Genomic DNA, 13,623 nt, shown 5'->3' with positions numbered 1-13,623 from the left:
AAGGGCAGGTTGTTTCATCTGTCTACAGAGGCAGTAATTGAGTCTATCATGGGGTTATAGTTAACTGCAACAATGTCATTTATACATGGTACTATTCTAATCCCCAAATATGTAAAACAGTTTACCTTTTTGAATTGGAAAGGGTTCCCAACACTGTTTCTTTCTTCTGAATTAAGTAACATTAACAAAGACTTGTCTTTATTTACTTTATATCCTGATATTCTCCCAAACGTGTTTATTAGATCTAACAAGGCTGGAATAAAATCATTCAGTTTTTCAAAAAAAAAAGAATGACATTGTCAGCAAATAAAGCAATTCGATGTTCCTGTTGGCCTATTGTCAAACCTGTTATGTTTTTATGAGACCGCACCGCAATGGCAAACGGTTCTATTGCTAGAATAAATAATAAAGGGGACAGGGGGCACCCCTGCCTAAATCCTCGCTTAATTTTGAATAATTTATATACAACTCCATTTGTTACTATTTCAGCATAAGGCTCATTGTATAAAAGTTTAACCCACCGGCAGAAATTGTCCCCACAGCCAAATCTTCTCAATATCTCAAATAAATAGGGCCATTCAACTCTATCAAAAGCCTTTTCGGCATCCAGTGATAACAAAGCTGTGTCTGTTTTTTCTTCCATATAATAAATAATATCCAACACTCGTCTCACATTATGAAATCCCCGTCTACCTACAATAAACCCATTTTGGTCACAAGTAATTATTTCGGGCAATATTCTCTCCAATCTTGGAGCCAAAATTTTACATAGAATCTTTAAATTGACATTAAGAAGACTTATTGGTCTTAGATTTTCATATTTATTACAAGATTTTCCAGGTTTGGGCAGCAAAGTAATCAGGGCTCCTCTTAAGGAGGCTCCTCTTAAGGAGGCAGGAAGAATTCCCTTTTCAAATGAGTCCAAGAACATGTCAAAAAGGGGGTCTAGCAGTCTAGTTTTAAATTTCTTATAAAATTCTGTTGGCAGCCCATCTGGGCCTGGGGCTTTATATGTTTTCAAATGATCTATTGCTATAGATATTTCTTCTTTAGTTATAGCTGCACTGAGATCTGTACTCATTAATTCTGAAATATTGGTAATTTGGAGGGTATCGAAGAAAACATTTTTGCTCGTTCCTTATGCGTTATGTCTGAGCTGTATAATTTTTCATAAAAAGATCTTAAAAATGTCATTATTTCTAATGGGTCAGTAATAATCTGACCCTCATTATTTTTGACTGAGATAATATTTTTCTCATTTTGTAATTGTCGTAGTCGCCAGGCTAATTATTTCCCCGACTTTTCCCCTTGATCATAGAACGACTGCTTAAGACGTAAAAGTTGTGAGGCAGCTTTAGAGGCAGAAAGTTCGTTATATTGTGTTCTTAGTATTAGAAGTTTTTTTTGGATGTTTGGGCGTTTGATAATAATCCCTCTCAAGCAGCTCAATCTCTGATGTCAACTCTTTTGTTTTTTGATAAGTTTGTTTTGCCTTATAACTTGTAAAGCTAATTATCTGACCCCTTATATAGGCCTTAAAGGCTTCCCACCTTAAAGAGGGTGGTGTTTCATCTGTATTGATTTCAAGATAGATGTCAATTTGATTATCTATGAAAGACATAAATTCTCGGTCTAGCAGCCACTTTTGTTTAAATTTTCATCTAGGAGGGTCTCTCCTTAGTCTTAAATCCTCATAAATTAATGAATTTGGTGCATGGTCAGATATTAAAATGCTGTCATACTGACAGTCTCTTATTTTATGTCTCAGGACAGATTAAATTAAAAAGTAGTCAATGCGCGAATATGACTTATGTGTATTTGAATAGCACAAGTATTTTAAGCTCTTGGGGTTCATATCCCTCCAAATATCAATCAAATTAAGTTCCTTCATAAAGTGTTGAATTGTTTGTCTGCTTTTAGAATGAGAATTGTTAGTACCTGAACTTCTATCCATTTCTGGGTTCATTGTGCAGTTGAAATCTCCTGCTATAATACAGCTGCCAGATAGTGAAGAAATTGTAAGAAAGAGATTTTGAAAAAACTTTGGGTCATCAACATTTGGGGCGTATTTATCAGGTTTATTTTTTCTGTGATAAGTGTGCCCTGTAGAATAATGTACTGTAAGCCTCTGGGATAACATGCATAAAATAGGCAAATTATTTATCCATATTTATTTTTGCTTCACTCTAGAAACCATAATTGTTCATCCCTGTTAATATGCTGCGATGTAACGGTGTCGTCGTTGTCTCACACAGGTCCGCCTTCTGTTTTCAGAGTCCTTACAAAGTTCTCTGCTTCATCTGGTTGGTTAAATATGCGAGACTGACATCGTATCCCCATGGCCTGGAGTTGTTGTCTCACGCCATCAAATTCTTTGTTTTTTGTGCACACTGTGCACTTTTGTTTTTGTCCTCAAAATCTCACTGGGTGGTTCTTGAATAGGATCTGTCCCTTCGTCCTGGCAGCTTTTATCACAGTTACTTTAGCCTTGTAATTTAAGAACTTCATAAAAAGAGTCCTTGGTGTACCGGTGTTTGATGAGCTTTTCTGGCCCAGCCGGTGCTCTCTCTCCAGTGTCAGAGTGGAGCGTAGCGGTGCCAGATTCAGAGCCTCTGGTAGCCTCTGGTAGCCAGAAAGGCGCAGGCGTCCTCTCCCTCCGCGCCTTCGGGAAGATTAACCGGTCTCAGGTTTGATCGTCGCGATCTGGCCTCCAAGTCCAACACTTTCCCTTCGAGGTCTTTATTTTTATTTTCAAGAACCTGGACCCTAGCTTGAAGGTTGGTGATGTTATCCTCTGCTGCAGATATCCGCACCTCCGCTTCACCAACCCGCTCGACACACTCGTTAACATCTTTTTTCACATTTTCTATTGCTGAGAGAATACCATCCAGTCGGGTGGAGAAATCCGATTTCAAATTTGCAATTGCAGCCAGTATTGCCTTTGAACCAGCCTCAACCGTCCTATGCTTCTCATTTAACTCGCAGTGTTCCTCCTACATTGTCTCTCTCGTGCACCTCGCCTCGCTATTTTCACCGCTAGCTTCAGAGCTCACCTTAGAAGTGAAGTTGGATAACTTCGATTGAGTCGGCTTGCTGGAGTTTTTACTGGGCTTCCTTTGTGAGAGAGGCATCACAGCTGTTTTAAACGTCGCTGAGTGTCACTTGTAACGAGCATTGTCCAGGATTTCACAGAAAGGTAGCAGCTCATCACACACACAAAAAAATTCTAACCACATTTTACTGTAACTTTGCTGACCCCCCAAAAATTGCTCTTAAAATTTTCCCCTGTTTATGGTCCCCCACCCATTAATGAGATGGGATTTGCACCCTTGTTGATGGCATTCTGTCAGACACAAAGAGAGACAAAAATATAGAGACAGATGCAACAAATGTTATTCCCTCATCAAAAACATATCACAAACTCATCGCTCTCATCAGGGGTTTCCCCTGGCTTTATAAATGGCAGTTATCAAACCACTGATGAAAAAAAAACAATCTAGACAAATCACTCCTGCAAAATTACTGGTGAGTCTCCAACATTCCATTCATCAGCAAAATTGTTGAAAATGCAGTGTTTTAACAGTTAAATGGCTTCCTTATGATAACCAACCGCTTTGATGTCCTTCAGTCTGGTTTCTGTGCTCACCACAGTACTGTGACTGCCCTTGTCACAGTGTTTCAGAGCATTCATATAATGATAAACTGGAAGAATCACAGTGCTGGTTCTGTTGGACCTCAGCGCAGCATTTAACAATGTTCCCCATGACATATTGAATGGACTGAAGAGTTGGGTTGGACTCCGGTCCAGTACTCAACTGGTTCAAATCTTGCATAAAGAACAGAGATTTTTTTATTGCAATAGGAAACTTCTCATCGAAGCATACAGAAATCACATGTGGGGTACCCCAAGGTTCAATCCTAGGAGCCCTCCTATTGCTCCCATTAGCTCAGGCTATAAGAGGAGCTAAGATCAGCTACCTTAACTACGCAGATGACACACATCTCTACATTACGATGTCACCACTCGACTCCGAACCCATTCAATCCAGTGATTGAATGGGTTCCTCTTTAGGTCCAAAAATAATAACTTCAGGTTTGTTTCGGTTTAGCTGGAGAAAGTTTTGGCACATCCAGACATTTATCTGTTCTAAGCATCTGTTACTGAACAGATGCTTAGAACATCTGTTCTAAGCATGTTCTAAGCATCTGAACAGATGCTTAGAACATCTGTTCAGTAACAGATGCTTAGAACAGATAAATGTCTGGATGTGCCAAAACTTTCTCCAGCTAAACCGAAACAAACCTGAAGTTATTATTTTTGGACCTAAAGAGGAACGATATATAGTCAATGCACAGCTTCAGTTACTACAATTGACAATTAGTGATCCGACCTGAAATCTGGGTGTAATAGTGAACTCTGATCTGAACATTCAGAGTCACATAAAGACGGTTACAAAGTCATCCTTCTATTACCTGAAGAATATGTCCAGGATTAGAGGACTAATGTCTCAGCAACAGTGTCTGTTCAGGTTTGACTAAAACAATCAACCCTCCAGCTGCTGCTTGATCCAGAACATTGCTAGAAAATGTTATTCATGCATCACGCTTCCAGCTTGGATTATGATGCATTATTCTAAACAAAACATAATTTAACTGCCCGTAGGTTGTACAAAAATGCACCTTCCAGATTTCTGACAAATCACCAAAAGTTGTCATACCACTCCTTATTCACTCTACAGTAAATCATAGTTCTTACTTATGGGGTTCTTAATGGAATTACTCACAACAAGTGATCTGTATCTATTTAATAAGGTGGGTGTGCCAATGGATGTCAACACCTTAAATCAAGGTGTACATAATTATTAGGCAGATTCTTTTCTTTAGGGAAAATGTGTTTTGGATTGGAGAGTAGGGGAAATTTGTAGCAGTTTGCTGCTACCATCAGAGCGGGAGGAGGTGAGGGGGCTGGCAACATAATTACTATAATATGGAAATTTACGGTAAAAAACTAATAATTTACAGGGGTAAAATACGGTGGTTTCCTAGCCAAAAAGGGAGACTTGGCAAGTTGACAGGTATGACAAAAAAGAGATTTAAATTACTCTGAGACATCAAAAATTACCAAAAGTCTCTCAGAGGGATGCAGAACTCATGAAACTGCAAAAATATTGGGGTGTGATCACAGAACTATCTAATCTTTCCTATCAAATAGTCAACAGGGTTCAGTAAACATGTTGAGAAAAAAAGATGCAAATTAACTGCCAAGGATTTAAGAAAAATCATGCGTGAAGCCATCAGGAAGTCTGTACTTTCCAGTTTTGTCATATTCCATAACAACTACCTCCCTGTAGTACCTAGAAGTACCAAATATTCAGAGCTCAGAGACATGGCCAAGGTCAGGAAAGCTGGGACTCAGCCACCATTGAAATAGATTTCAGCTGAAGCCTCAAGACTGGGCAGAGAAATATCTGAAGACAGATTTTTCAAAGGTTTTATGGATGAAACAAGAATGACTCTTTACAGACCAGATAGATGGTCCAGTGGGTGCATTAATAACAGGCACAGAGTCTACAAAAGCCATCAAATACCAGTTCACCCAGGATGTAAATCTCTTTGACTCCTCCACTCTGTTTTATGCAAACTGTAGGCAATATCACCTGGTCCACTCCCACATGCAGGGTGCTCTAAACATGATTTTCATGCAAGACACTCTGCTTTAGCTTGTCATCATCACCAACTCCACATTTCATCTTCTGTGATTTTTCAGGCACACTGCTCACACAAGTAAATGAGAGCAGTGGTCTGTTGGCCTGGTGCTCGGCCACCGGGGTTGGTAGCTTGGGGAGAATCAAACACCTGGCATTTGTCACCATACATCCTCTTTTACAACCTTTACCATCCTCATTCCCTGTATGATAAAAGTTGAAAGGCTTTGTCCATACAGCACAGACAAAGAAAAACTGGTTCGGATCATACTTGTTAATAACACCCCTGCCAGAGTAAGCTGCTTCTCCACAGAACATGCACAAAAGAAACAGCCCTCTGCCCCTTTTACACAAACTTTTAAAAATAGAAATAAAAACAGCAATACATTAAAGAAAACTATTCAAAGCAGTGGGATTCAGACTTTCACCACACATACTAACCCTTTTCCCTCTCTCACAAAGATTAAAGTCAAACTCTTTGCCATTCATAACAGCATCTCTTTCCCCCCCCCTCAGGTGTTGTAAAACCATAAAGTTTTCTTGTCTGCTATTTGGCTTTATTATCGCCTTTCTTTATGGGGAGGTTCTCCACCAAATGTGTGTGGACCAGGCAACCCAGTCAAATGTCTTTACTAATGAAAAGAGCCACTCCAGGGAAGTTTTTTCCTGCAGTGGCACTTACAAGAAGTTTTTCTTTCCTGTAAGTGCAGAGGAACGGTACAAAAATAAGCAGTTTTCCTACATTTTAAGTATTGGTGGGGTGAAATGATGCTGTTTTGGTCATAAAGGCAACTGCAAAATGCATCTTCTAACTATTCTTCACAGCTTTGATCATTTCCTGTTGGCCACACATACAGCTGACCTCCTACCTCAGTTTATTAGGTGTCCACCCCTTCACCCAACCCCCAACAGCTTGCCAGACGACCATTAAGACACTCTTCCTGCTGGTTCTTTGATTTTATTGTACTCCACACCAAGGAAGAACTAGCCACCAATATTTCCCTCTTCTGAAGTTTCACTGGAAGTGTTTCCCACAAGACACACTAGTAACATTTACTCATTTGCTTCTTAAAACTCTTACATGAAAGAATGGAGAGGTAATGTGCTCAACTTACATCTGACTTTGTCTGATCTTCCATATCAGAATCGTTGGGGTCCACCAACTCCTGGAACGGTGGAAGCCTGGACACTTTCTTGCGCTCTGCTTTATCCAGTTCTGGACGTAGTTTAGTTGTTGCCATCTGCGATTTTTTCTTGTCAGAATAATGAGAGTCTGAACCTGATGTTTGCTTTACCGATGATTCCAGATACCCCTTTCTGCGTTTTTTGGTCATAAGATCATCACTGTCCAACACAGAGAGGCGCTTGTTTAAGCCTAATCCATGGGTCACTGACTCACTTCGATGCTCCTTGGACAAAGACTTGGGTTCCTTAAAACCCATCTTAGGATTGCTATCTCTCTGTGGCTGATTCTCTTTGGGTTTCCTTGAAGATTCTTTGGGGACTTTTGAGGATTCCCAGCCAGAGTCTCTAAAGGCACTTTTGGGCTCTTTCAAGTTTTTTAAAGGCTTGTCTTTGTGGTCCTTGGAGGGTTTGTGGAGTTTGGAAAAGTTGCTGCTGTTTGTGCTAGTGGTTGTGGCTGTTGTGAGTAGGTCAGTTTTGCCTCCTTTGAAGCAATCCTACAAATAAAAAAACAAAACAAAAACATCTTCAATAAACATGAAGGAAAATTAAGAAACTAAGCTGCTTCTTGGTGCAGCTGAGTTGCACCAAGAATTTGGTTTCTGGGAATCTCCCAAATGTTTCTGCTCAGTAAACTGTTCACGGTATTTGGATCAGGTTACAGAAACGTTTACCACCTGCTTTCATCTAAAAAAGCAAACATTTTAAACTAATCAGTTCTTAGCAAAGCTACCCATCTCTGAACTTCCTGTTATGGCTAAAGTTCTCAAAAGGGTTGTGACACACTATAGTTCAGATGACAAACATCTTGGACAGATTTTAATCTGGTTTTTGTTGAGTAAGAGCCCTTAATGACTTACTCAAAAGAATCTGCACTTTTAAGTGAACCAGATTTAAATGATCTCTGACATCTGATACTTTGGATTATTTAGTAGTGTACCAAAAATTAAAATTCCTGGGCACATATATCTGGTTTGGCTTGCTTCTTATTTTTTGTTCAGAAGTATTTATGCAGCTCAATCAAATCTTAAATCATCTTTTAGGCCTTGTATACTAGTAGTCAGATCTTCATAAAAATCAATTATCTCAACTATATTGTACAAAAGAAATAATACAGGATCAGTTTCAGAAAAGTCTTTATCCACATGAAATTTGTGTCCTCAAAAATAGCACTGTTTTATACATGACAAACCTATAGGGGGCAGTGTAGCGTAAAACTAAAAACCTGTGTCAGCCAATCAGATCATGGATCGGAGCTCCCCAAGTCCTATTCAAAATGTCTTTTTTCTGAATGTGAAGGAAAAATATATGTATTTTCTATTACACTTTTGGATAATTTCTCTTTTAGCCTTGGCTTTAACCTGTGTACCAGGACGTCTCTGGACTTCTCCCAGTTTGACCAGCAGACTGAAGCCCTGCCTGTGGCCAGTGTTCCTAGTATAATAAATAAATGTGTTTTAGTCTTTCACTTTTTATGTATTTTTAAATATCTTGATCTGAAGTATTGGTGTATTAATACAGCTTATGTAATGAAATAAAAATTATTTGCTCTGTTAGAATTATTTTCACTCTTTGCTGTCAATAGTAGAGTTGACATACTCTAATAATTTTTTCCCCCGAAAAAAGTAAGAAAAATATGTAGTTTAATGTTTGACAATGACTGATTTATCAAAGTCATTGTCAAATGAGTGATTGTCTCAATCACTCTCCATGCACTTTAGCACCTAAGTCATTGTCAAATGACAATAACTTTGATAAATCAAGTCATTTATCAATAATATATATAAAAAAATAAATACAAAAAAATATTTTTTTTCTTGTCTTGAAACGTTAAATGTACATTATATTATGGAATGATGTAAATGTGTTTTTTAATAAAACACTGTAAAAGTGTGTGTCTGTTCATCAATGGCAATATAAAAACTATCAGAATCATTTTTATCCAATAAAAACATTGTGTTCTTTACTCAGAAATCCCCAAAAACAATTAAATAATCACATCAAAAGTTAGAAACTCTGTCTTTAGTGCTTATTGATTACCAAATATATTAGTGTGTGAAAAAATTTGTCAATGATAGGTATTAACTTAAAATACTTTGTAGAACAGCACTTTCTGAAATTCAGTCCATTTACTTGTATTAGGCCACATTCAATATGGCGGACGCTGTGACGTATCGCAGCAACGGGCCGACCCGCTCCATGAGGCATCTACGTAGTCATGTCTATGAATCAGATTGCTTCAAAACAACCATGATTTCCTGCTTCGAAATAAACATGGCGCCAAGAGGCAGTTACAGAAGTTTAACTACTTTTAAATAACAGAATATTAGAATATAAACTTATGTTGATTAGAATCATATCAAAGCATGTATGTGGATATATCGATGCATTATTTGTTACAGACTGTTTTGCGTGGGTCCCTATATCTCTGTTTTCCAATGTACACATGAAAAAACACAAATACTTTTTTTTTCAAATCTCCATTTTGATTTTATAAATTATTAGTTTTTAGTGATAGTAAACTGAGTTTTTGTGTGGATGAAAGGCCAAAATGCATTAAAAATTGCTTTCCCAGACATCCAGCTTTGTGTGGAGTAGATCTTGCTGTTTAGCATAATGTTCTATTGGGTTCTGCTGTGTATTTGATGCCTTGAGGTGCCTTCAAGTGCTCCAATAGCACATCTTTAAGGTCTTTAGGTTATTGCTTGTTTTTCAGTACTGAATACAGTATGACTGTATGTCTTCAGGAACCTGGGCTTAATGGATGGTATCTTGTTGAATCAATGCTACGAACTGAAAGTGATGGTGGAAATGATCCATCAAAGTGCTTAGCATGACATTCTATACAGCAGTGGTCCCCAAACTTTTTCCTGTGAGGGCCACATGACTTTTCCCTTCTTTGGTGGGGGGCCGGAGTCAGTTTGTAACAGAAAAAGTGCGACGATTGCAGGAGTGCCTAAATGTAAAAATATATTGTTTTCCAGAAAGCACAATCAAATAACTCTCTGGGTTCTTCACAGGAAAAATCCAGGAAGGATTATAGTCCGTATTTTCCAAACTATGAGCCACACCGGACTATAAGCCACAACCCCAAAGGTTTTTTGTTTTTTTTAACCATTAAACATACACATCTAAGCCGCAGATATCTCTGCGGGTTTTCCACAGCGACGCAGCAGCAGCAGCGGGGGGCGGACACCCAAAATCTGAGTCATAACAGGTCAATTGAATATCACATTTATTATGGTTGAAAAAGAAAACGTTGCTAAGATTAGATTTAACAGAACTGATTACGGTAGTTTCTGAACGGTAACTGTAACAGTAAAAGAGCTGATCCTTCGTGTTGCTACTAGCATGTGCTAAATCAGTGGTCCCCAACCTGTTTATTACCGCGTACCGGTCAAGACTTGGAAATTTTGTTGCGCCATGGGGAGAGGGGGTGGGGGGACGAACAGTCAGATAAGGCTTCTGCATGTTGGTGTTCCCACTAAATACTGAACATGCCCTATCTGGGTTGTCTTGGCCCTTTTATCGCAGCCTGTGGGGTTTTCCCTGACTGGGAACGAGAATACAACCTGTTGAATGTGACAAGTAGCCAATCAAAAAGCACAGTGACGTAAGAACAGAGGGGAATCCCAAACAGCTGACACAGCGCAACTGAGAGTCCGGTGGATATCGGAGATGATATGTGGAAATGTTTATTATTAAATCTAAAAGGTCATTATTATGTTTATTCAGTTAAAAATGTTAACTATGAAAAAACATTCACCTCCAAATCATAGAGCGGCTGCTCCGTCGTCTTTTATCCACCGCCTTTTCTTTTTATTACATCTTTTATCTCTTAAAATGAGTCCACAAACTATCACTATTGCTTCTACATTGTCATCCGTGTTTGCTTATTCTAAATTCCCGCTATGTTGGGGGATTTTACTGGATTATCCTCTGGAATCGGGATGTTCGTGACTGGAATCGGTTCGTGCCGTGTGGCTGAACACAAACCGATCGAACCTGTACTTTTATCAGCTCTGTGGTCACAGGCGTTTGGAGAATCGACCGACAATTCTTAAATCTTGCCGTCAGACTTAAGACTCAAACTCTACTCATCTCCTCTCGACCACTGCCCAAACGCTCGGACTCTGGTCGCCATGGTAACGTTTATATATCCCTTCAAAATAATATACAGAAGCGCCACAAAAACGAACATTTTACTTTCGTGAAAATTTTAACTCACGATAATGACTAACGGGAGCCCTGAGCTTGTTTCTCTGCAACGAGACGGTTCCATCTGGGAGTGATGGAAGATAATAACACCTGACGTGTTGCTTGAGCACAGCCTGCTTGGTCTCTACATGGCAAAGCAGTTTGAAGCTTCATTGCTTCATTAGCAGCCGGTCGCCGCATGTTACGCAGAGCGGGCTTGTAATGTGGGACTCACCTACCGGTCCAGGATAAATCCATTCTCCTGTCTCTTCTCTGGGCCTTTTCCCCTTTGCAAAGAAACTTTCCAAAGACATCTGATCTGTTTCTTACTCATTTTGATGTTTGTGGGCTCAATGTTGGCGCACAAGTAACCAGACTTCCAATAATTCACGTCCTGCTAAAGAGCCCCCTGGTGGTTGAAGAAAAATCGACCACCAGAAAAAATTCTGAATGCTTTCCGGTATTGTTCAGGGGGCCGGACCAAATGTGGAGGCGGGCCGGTCCGGCCCGCGGGCCGTAGTTTGGGGACCACTGCTATACAGCCTTGGTTTTGTCTAAGGTTATCTACTTTTATATGTGGAAGGGCATGTTTTGAGATGATGCTTCCACTTTAAGCATGTTCAAAATGCTGTTAAATCCTCATCATGACATGGATGATCCTTAACACAATCCTTGGACCATATCAGAAAAATATTTGCTGAAAATGTAAACAATATTGATTCTGATTTACATACATTTTCTTGAGACCTTTCCTTTTTTACAATTACAAATGTCTCAATCACTCTCCATGCGCTTTAGCACCTAAGTCACTAAAATATACATCATACCTGGGTCTTAAGAGCAGGGATGACTCCATAGCATGTCAATAACACTTTAAATATTGTACCTAATATGGTACACAGTGCAGTAACAAATAGAATGCGTCTCTACTAGGCACCTAGCTGGAAGGTAAATAATGTATGGCTTTCAAGCAAAAATAACAAAGATAGTCATGGTTTGCATATACAAACATATATTATTTGTGATTTGTGTGTACTCTCTGTATTCTGTAAGCTGTGTTGACTCCATGCACATGGTCCATGGGTGATTGAGATTTCATAGCCATGCATACTGATTGCCTACATTTCACAAGACAAATTCCTTCATTTCCCACAATTCGAATGGATCAACATGTTTGGTGAGCTAGTTGGACACCTAGCTTCATAAAGTCTAGGATGATAAGGTTAATTTGTTATGCCTTCATTGGTGCTTGATAACTTTAGAAGGACATTTTGAAGAGCACTATCCACACCCCCAAGGATGGAGGTGGACCAAAATACTTTGGAGGTGTTTTGCAGTGAATTATATAGGCAACCTAATAAAAGTAAATAGCATCATGATTATGAACAAAGAAGATAACATCAAAATTGTCAAGATTTGCAGAAAAACTTTAGCTTGGGTAACACTGGAAATTTCACTTACTCAAAACTCAAAGCTAAATGGCATAAAATAACTAGTTAGCACACAAACATAATATGTTTACTATTATTAAAGCTTTGAAGATCTAGATCTGACTGTGGTTGGGCCGCAGTCAGAACAGTGGCCCAAAGATTGGTGGAAGCTATCCTTATCCTTAGATGGGCAAAGAGCCCATCTAACTTCAAAGATTAGAGCAACCGGGACAGTACTCGTTTAAAATGTGGGTGGGTGGGGCAGCATTTCCATTCAACTTTCCAGGGGAAAGCAAGAGGAGTCGCAATACTTATTCATAAAAATATATCATTTACGCCATCAGCAACTGTTGCGGATTCCAATGGGCAGTATATTATTGTAACTGGAAAACTTTACAATTTGAATGTGATTTTAGCAAATATTTATGCTCCAAACTATGATAACCCTAAATTTTTTTCTCATCTTGTTAAATTGCTCCCCTGTCTAGATACTCATTTGCTGATCATGGGAGGGGATTTTAATTTATGTCTTGACCCTGGGATGGATAGATCATTGGCGAAACCGGGCTATGTTACAACTAAATTGGCAACTTACCAAAAGTCCTTCCTGTCAGAGTATGGTATTGTGGACCTTTGGCGCTTTTTACACCCTCAGGACAGACAATATTCCTTTTTTTCCCATATCCATGGGAGTTATAGCAGAATCGATTACTTCTTTATTGATAATCATCTAACCTCATATGTCCAGAACTGTGACTTTAAACCCATAGTGATCTCTGACCACGCTCCTCTCTTACTTGAATTTAACATACCTGAAACAGGGACCCAGAGAAAGCATTGGAGGCTCCTGTTGTCTGATGAAGGCTTTGTTAAATTAATGTCTAACCATATTTCCCTATTTTTAGAAATTAACAACCCCCCAGATGTCTCAGTTTCTACTGTCTGGGAAGCCCTTAAGGCATACACATAAGAGGTCAGATAATATCCTTCGCGGCTAAGAAGAAAAGGACTCCTTGTCCAAACAAATGGATCTCAATTGCAGACTTGGATACTAGGAACGCACAAGATCCATCCCAACAGTTGCATAAAGAACGTTGTAGGCTTCATGC

General features: G+C 39.1%; 1 protein-coding gene across 3 annotated transcripts in view; it reads right to left on the bottom strand.

Moving 5' to 3' along the window:
• The window catches only part of mllt3 (MLLT3 super elongation complex subunit), a 105,122-nt gene that overhangs the window by 16,738 nt on the left and 74,761 nt on the right, over window positions 1-13,623 (bottom strand). For all 3 annotated transcript variants that reach the window (XM_017310568.2, XM_008434908.3, XM_008434909.3), the window contains one exon: window positions 6,821-7,384. In XM_017310568.2, the coding sequence (XP_017166057.1) occupies window positions 6,821-7,384 (564 nt within the window). The remainder of the gene's footprint in view (window positions 1-6,820; window positions 7,385-13,623) is intronic.

This window comes from Poecilia reticulata, chromosome 18 (assembly GCF_904066995.2).
Source record: "Poecilia reticulata chromosome 18, P_reticulata-male-v2, whole genome shotgun sequence".
NCBI classification, from domain to species: domain Eukaryota; kingdom Metazoa; phylum Chordata; class Actinopteri; order Cyprinodontiformes; family Poeciliidae; genus Poecilia; species Poecilia reticulata.
The sequence above is the reverse complement of the archived record's forward strand: the minus strand, read 5'-3'. Positions and strand labels throughout refer to the sequence as shown.